At 45.6% G+C, this 7894-nt stretch overlaps 1 protein-coding gene across 1 annotated transcript; it reads right to left on the reverse strand.

The window, feature by feature from the left end:
• Positions 1-75: 75 nt before the first annotated feature.
• GLA (galactosidase alpha) lies at positions 76-7663 on the reverse strand. The gene is made up of 7 exons (XM_003775025.4): positions 7437-7663; positions 5462-5636; positions 4160-4337; positions 2405-2496; positions 1508-1669; positions 869-1066; positions 76-529 (listed from the first exon to the last, which is right to left on the reverse strand). Exons 1-7 carry the CDS (start codon positions 7661-7663, stop codon positions 236-238), a joined length of 1326 nt encoding a protein of 441 aa, XP_003775073.1. The 3' UTR covers positions 76-235.
• Positions 7664-7894: the final 231 nt, after the last annotated feature.

The raw sequence follows: 7894 nt of genomic DNA on the forward strand, positions 1-7894 counted from the left end.
ACTCTGGACTTAGAGTTAAAAAAATTCTTAAAGTGGCCTAGAGGGAACTTTAAGGAAGAGACATTAAAAGAGACATTAAACATTACAGAAAAGGTTTACTGCCCAGCAGCATAATCATACCAAAAGAGAAAAAATCCATAATATATAACCTTAAAACATTTTGAAATCATTATAAATTAGAAGTTGTCTAAGACAGTCAGGGAAACATTCCCAAAGTGTCACTGGAAACAGTCATCTAGGGTGACATCTTTGGAAACTTGTCTTGCTGGAAAGTCTGGAGCTTCAAGAGGACAGTGCCTGTGGGGTTTACTCGAACCTTCAACTGAGATGTCCATTCATAAAGACCCAGCTCTTTTTTAACTGGAAGGATTTGGGTGATAAGGCAGGCTGGGGCACACCCTAGTCCTTCACCCAGGGCTGTGGTGGAGATGGTGTAAGTCCCAGGTCCCCCGATCTCTCTCTGGTTCAGCACAGCCACGGCCCAGGCTAAATCAGACAGGGGCCGCTGCCACACTTCAAAGTCCTCATCCTAGAAAATGGAGAAAATTTCAGCATCAGTAGGCAGTTCCTCATAGCCATAAACATAGTCCTGGGGTGTTAGGAATAGAAGCGCCAGCTTCAAAATTACACCAGATCAATAGCTACCCTATCTCCCTCTGAGGCTGTCAACAAATCTGACAGGTCATTAATTGGGACTAGTTTCTGCTATTAAATATGTGCAGACAGGGTCCAGAGAGAACCTATCAGATGCATACTTCTAATATCTGTAAAATGAATGGAGTTGTCAGTGACAGCCCTGAGAAGGGGTGTCAATGGAAGTACCCTTTCAGGTCCCGTTTTCTCCCATGTGATACCATCCACTATATACCTTCCTGAGCTGGTAGCCCTGTTTGCCCAGAGGATCCTGGTTGATTGCAATCACATCTTTATTCTGCAGCAGGGCCTTGGATTGGGGGCTGATGTTTCGGAGGTCGTTAGACATGAAAAGTGGGGCTGCCATGATAGCCCAGAGTGCCATCTGAGTTATTTGTTGATCCCAGCTGAGTCCAAAGTTGCCGATCACTAACTGAGACAAAAATGTTATTAAAAAATAAACAACCATCTCTGATTCTTGCTTGGTGAGACCGATGGGGTGGAAAAGCAGTGTTCAGCTGAGATGTGACACTTAGACGAGAATCACTTCAAGCTGCTACTTAGGACAAGTTTTCAGTAGGGGTTGGCCTAGTTGGATCACCTGCAGATCCTTCCAACTTTGAGATTTCATCACTTCAGCCCTATGGGAAGCTACCCTCCCCTTCCCCCACCCCCCATACCCAGTAGCTACGGAGAAAGCAGTTTGTAAGTCCCAGGGGACATCATGTCATTCAGTCTACTCAAAGTCTACTCCATGGAGTGACTTCCACTTCTCAGGTCTTAGGAAAACCCTGCAGAAGGCTTCCCCAATCTTGGCTGGTTGGCCAGCTTCTCCCCATGGTCTCACGCAAGTCTTAAGGACTGGGGAGCTTACCATGTCAGGATCATTCCAGCCCCCCGGCCCGGCGGCGGGAACGAGGCTCTTCTGATGACTCGCAGTCCAGGCCAGAATATTCTTCACACTACTCCAGGAATCAAAGATATCACCATAGTTCCTCCAGTGGTTACAGTACTGTCGAATTTCCGTGTAATTGGGCTGTGAGGTCAATCCAATTTATTAATGATTCTTGAACACAGTACGATTGGGGGGAAGAGGGAGAGGCAAGCAGGAGAGGAAAAAGAAAACAATAATGTGAAGTCCACACTGCTCTGAGAGTAACAGCAATAGCAGGGATGTCACGAGACCACTGTGTCCTGGGAACATTCATCATTTTGCTTTCAATAATTGCTATCATCATGATGGCCAAGCTGGGATCCGGTCTACACTAGGATCTCACTCAGTTCCGGGCAAGACTGCCCACTGAGGGGTAAAGAGTTCCCTTTATTACTTTGAGCTACCTCATGCTTTTGGCCTGATTGACCACCAGGGTGAAATAAGGACTGTGATTAGACAAGCCTTTCTCTGGGCAGTCAGGGCTCTTACCTCATTTTCATACACTTAAATAAGATGCAGATGACTACCTAGGAACTTAAAATGGAGAACTGGGGAGTTTCTGCTTACGCCGTGAGCAGCACCCACCCAGCCTAAATATGTCAGTGGGGAAGCATGGGGTCTAGCAGCTGACTTAGCAGAAGAACCAAGCTTTCCGTCGGGACAGGGCCCGAGAGCATCAGAAACGAGCAGCTGGGGCGATACACGGAGTGGAAATCGGGAAGGATCGGAGGTACTATTAGTGAAGCCGGCCTGGCAGAATTCGGAGGGAGGCGAACTCCAAGACCAGGCCTCAGGCTCGGAAAGTGTAAAGCAAGGCTTCCCTGTTGGCTGGCTTACCTGCTGGTGGGGCCTCATGTACAGAGGCCACTCACAGGAATAGAGAATGCTTCTGCCAGTTTTGTTGAGGGCATAGGACATGTACTTATAGCCTGTAAAAGAAAAGAATGGGAAAGAGCCAGAAATTGCCACTTTTCAACTTGGATGGATCCCATTAAGTGGGAATGGCTCTCTTTGTTCTCAGACAAAAGCGGCTCTCTAAAGGCTCCGAGGTTAGCTTTGGGAGCATCGACAGGCAGAAGCAGAATAATGCCTGGGACTTGACATACTTCTAAATAGCTTCTCCTGGACTGAGTGGCAGCATAAATTAGAGGAGAAAAAGTAATGGAAAATATTTATAGTAACCAGCATTTAAGTAGTGCTTTGAGGTTGAAAAGTGCTTTCGAAAAACGATCTCATTTAATGGAAATATCTCCCATTAGTATCTCCATTTCAGTTAACTGGGACAGACCGAGGTGAAATAGCTCGCTCAGGTCACATAGATAGTCTGAGGCTGGATTTAAAAATCAGCTCTTCTGACCTTCAGGCCCAGTGTTCTACCCACGGGGATGCCACAGGGCTAAGAATTACAAAGGTCCACAGAGATTAATTCAATCCCTTCATTTCCTAATGGACAGAACTAAGGCCCACAGAAATGAAGTGCCTTTAGAGTCACCCAGGTCACCAGGAGCTCCTGGTGTTCTCTACCATTTCTCTTTCTTCTATGGAGGGACAGGGATTCAAAATTAGAGACAGAGCTGGGGGGAATAGAAAGAAGAGGCAAGGTGAGATGGTACCGAGGTGGCAAGCACCTATGTGGCCTGCAACATTCTGAGATCCCTCCCAGAGTAACTGGGAGTAATTTATGTAAATTATGTAACTGGGCATCATTTAACAAAATAAATAAAAATACAAGAGAACACAGGTAAATGCTCATCTGTGGTTTTCCAAGTCACCACCTATGCTTTAGGGTTTCTACCTGAGTTTGACACTACTGGGGTAGAGGGGGACTTGGGAATCAAGAAAGGGATTTAAATCCTGCTTCTGACACACACTGTGTGACATGGGACCAACAACTTCCTGCACCTAAACTCATTTTCTTTTTATGCTGAGGCAATTGGGGGTAAGTGATTTTCCCAGGGTCACACAGCTAAAAAATCTTGTGTCTTGAGGCCAGATTTGCACTCAGGTCCTCCTGACTTCAGAGCTGGTGCTCTATGCACTGTACCACAAGGAAGGACTTTTCCCCAAACTAATCTAAACCAATGTAGAACTATTCCTCTCTGCCTGCTCCGCCTGCCCCAGCCCACCCACCTCAAATGAAAATGACTGACCATTAGTCACTCCTTCCTATTGTTTTCAGACTTCATTTTCAATGAGAATGGAACCTGCTGTCATTAAACTATTTCCAGTCTGCTAAAATTTCACAAAACAGCACTTTTGTCTCCCAGGGCATCTCAAAGTTTGGCTAGGTCCAACGTACCTGGAGGTGAATAGGTATTCTACAAGGATTTGTTGAAAGAAAAGGATGAGAGACCCCAAGATAGGAGGTGAGGGTGGGGGAAATACTTGTGACTCTGAATATATCTGCTCTCTCTTGGTCACAAGATATCTGATTTTGGTGGCATCTGTGAGCCAGAGTATACCTTCTTTAAAAAAAAAAAACAACCCTAGCTTTTTACAAGTTTTTTGAGATGTCAGGGATTGAACCTGGGCCCTCCCACGTCCAAAGCACGCACTCTACCGCTGAGCTACATCCTCCAGTTTAGAGCATACCTTCTACCAAACTTTTCACATCTTTAGCGTAACAGCCGTCAAATTTCAGCAAGTCCACCCCCCAGTCAGCAAAGGTTTCAGCATCGATATCATAGTAGCCAAAGCTGCCTGGGTATCCAGCACAGGTGAGAGTTCCCACATCTTGGTAAATCCCTAACTTCAGTCCTTTGGAATGTACCTGGAAGAGACAGAAAGACAGACATCTCCTAGGAAGCAATGAAAGGATGAAATGGAACAGTCTTTTGCCTTAGGTGGGAACAGTGACCTCCTCTTCTCGCTCCCCTTCCTCTAGGTCTGCCCAAGACTAACATGACCTGCAATATTTCTGAGTCCGGCTGAAGCAGATTAGAATTTAACTGGACAATATTTCATAAAATTTCCCCTAATCACCACTTTGGCTTCATCTCACAAAGTTTGCTATGTTGTCTCATTATTGTCATTCTCTTGGATGACATTATTGATTGTGCCTATGACTTGACTTTCACCCATTCATTCTTTAGGATCAGATTATTTAGTTTCCAATTAATTTTGGTCTATCTTCCCCTGGCCTTTTATTGCATGTAATTTTTAGTGCATCATGATCTGAAAAAAAAATGCATTTACCATTTCTGCCTTTCTGCACTTGATTTTGAGGTTTTTGTACATATGGAAAATATTTTAACAAAATAAATAAAAATACAATCAAACAGAGAAAATGTTAATATGAGGTTTTCTAAGCCAATAGGAGCTTACAAGCATACTGAGGGCCAGTTTAGTAGCCCCCACTTTGATATGAGTTTGACAGCACTGCTCTAATGTGCCTTAGCTTGTCCCACAACAATTTCACCCAAATGAAACTAAAGTTATTTAGTTTAGAACCAGATTAACAGCAAAGAAAAGAAAATCATCAACGGGTATATTTTTGCTTTACGGGGTTCCAAGCCATTGTAGCTATATTGAGAAATGAATAAAGTGTCTTGAAGATTAATCTTTTTCAAACTTTCTATAATTAACAGTTATAAAACACTGATAAAGAAAGATGTCAAGGATCAAGATCCTTCTCCTTTTTTGGTGAATAGAGTGGTTTCAGCAAAGGCTAGCTTTCCCAAGGTTAGACACGAGGATTATTGCAAAACTGCCATCTTTCCATCTGATAAAGTCTTCTCTCTGATCAGATGAGAGCAAAATCTATATTTTCTGGGTATTTCATGGTGCCACAAGAGCTATTTCGCAACACGCTGTGCTTAAAAACAAAACAAAACAAAATAAACACAAGAAAATGAAATTTCTCTGAATGAAAGACAGGCTTATCTATGAACTTACATAGTTTGCCAGGTGACGGATTCCTCTTGGGAAGCGCTTGGGATCCGCCTGGAGCCTACCGTCCTTGTCTCGTTGGGAGGCCAACCAACAATCATCGATGCAGACGTACTCGTAGCCCACATCCTTCCAGCCTTCTGATACCATGACTTCAGCCATCTGCATGAAGAGCTGTTCACTGAGGGGGAAAGGTCAGAGTCACCATGAGAGCCAATGGCTATTATGAATACCACCAAAGAAGGGATCAGGACCTTCTTGTACCCCCAATAACAGAAAGGCCAATGCCGAACAAGGAACTCAACGTGCACCACGGGCCATGATGACTAGAATCTGGAGGTAATCCAGAGAGGACTGTGGGAACTGAATGTGGATCACAACATAACATTCTCCTTCTTTTTGATGCTGTTCCTTTGCATTTTGTTTTCTTACTCATTTTCTGTCTTTTTTGACCTGATTTTTCTTGTGCAACAAGAGAATTGTCTGAATATGTTTACACACATACACAAATTCCTTCAGAACCTGGGTTGTCTGGGCCATGTTTCTCAAATTCATCAATGGTAGTTCTAACTCATTTGGTGAGCAAAATGGCCCCACAAGAAAAGAAAAATTGCATTTACATAGCTTATTGAAGCTTGCAAAGCACTTTATAGACATTATTTCATTTAACTCTAACAACTCTGAGTAGGTAACAGAGGTACTAAGTATGTCCACTTTATAGATGGAGAGACTGAGGCAGAGAAAAGTGAAATGATTTACCCACAGTAACACTGCTAGTGTCAGAAGGAGACTTTGAACCCAGGTCTTCTGGGTTCCACTTCAAAGCAATCTATTATTTATTAGGCCAGACTGTTTCTCATAGCATCACAATTCGTGTCACTGCCCTTTATGAGTTGTGTAATCCTTGTTATTTGCCTTTCCTGGCCCTCAACTTGGTCTTCTCTAAAATGAGGGTTGGACTGCATGGGAGGATGCTAGGGTGCAATGCCTTGATTCATTTGTTAAACACCTATGCTGTGCTAAGCCCTAGATTATAAAGACAAAAAAGGAACCACCAGCTAACGTTTGACTGAGAGGGAAGCAACATGGGATCGTTGGATCAATGATTGAGAGCTGGAAGGGACTCTGGAGCCCAAAGTCTTTATTTTACAGATGAAGAAACTGAGGCTCAGAAAACTTCAGTGCTTTGTGTAAAGTCACACTGACAGTCATAGGCAGAGCTGGGATTTGAACTGAGGTCCTATTTTTTGACATACCACTCTATACACAGATACTTAAGTATAAAATTTGCAATGGGAGTTTTGGAGGAAGGAAGCTTCTCCTTTGAGAGGTGACAGGAGAACTGAGCACAAAAGGAAGTTGGGGATTATGAGGGAGGTGGGGAGGAAGGGCATGGCAAGTGCAGATTTGGCTGGAGGATTCTGGGCAATAAACCTGGAAGTGAAAAGTTCGAAATTTCAAACAGAGGGCTTTTTATGGTGACTACCAGCAAAGCTACGGAAACTGGACTGGAAGGGGAGAAGCCAGGGCCATGGAGATGACCGCTGCTGTCCTGCTAAGGGGTGCCACAGGTCTGGAGCTGGATGATGGGAGTGAGACAGCAGAGAAAGGGACGAATGTCCTTCTGGACGTGAACCCCCAAGACTTGGCAAAGGACTGGAGGTGGGGGGGGGGGTCGGAGGGGAGAGGGAAATAAGAAGTGAGAATGAGGAGGACTCCGAGCTCGAGTCTGGCTCCCAAAGAGGGAAGAAAACAGTTTTAATGAGTTTTGTTTAGAGGCTTTGAGGGAAGAGTGTGAAGGTTTTAGAAGAGAAAACTACCCTGTCAGCTTCCTTTTTCCTTATCTCTCACAAAGCGCTGGCCCCAAGACCTCTGAGTGTCCTCGTTTGTCACGTTGACCCAGATGACCCCTGACTCCCCTCCAATGGTCAGGAGCTTGATGGCCCCCGGCTGGACCTCTGGGGCCGGCCCCGCCCATTACCTGATGCAGTTCTCCGGATCCTCCATGCAGTCCACATTACACGTGAAGCGCTCCCAGTGCAGCCAGCCCATGGTCGGGGTCAGAGCCAGCCCGTTGTCCAGGGCAGTGACCCCGGACACGCCCACCAGAGCCAGGACCAGGGCCAGACCCGGGCTCAAGCCCCAGAAGGTAAAGGCCCGGCTCCGCTCGGGCCGGAGCTCGTCAGCCCTCGATCCGCCCATCCTCATCCAGACCCCAAACCCACAACTCAAACTCCGCGGTCCCGGACTCCCGGCTCACCCGAGTTAAAGAACACAAAGGACCAATCAACGCCCGAGGCACGGCGACTCTCCGCCTATCATCGGCCGTCCCTGGAATGATGGGCGGGACGCTCTAGGGAAGGATGGCTAGCACGACCCAGGGTTATTACCGGTCACGTGGCCTCAGGAGGCTCTCACATGACGCAAGGTTCATGTGAC

The sequence above is a fragment of the Sarcophilus harrisii genome, chromosome X (assembly GCF_902635505.1).
Source record: "Sarcophilus harrisii chromosome X, mSarHar1.11, whole genome shotgun sequence".
Taxonomy (NCBI): domain Eukaryota; kingdom Metazoa; phylum Chordata; class Mammalia; order Dasyuromorphia; family Dasyuridae; genus Sarcophilus; species Sarcophilus harrisii.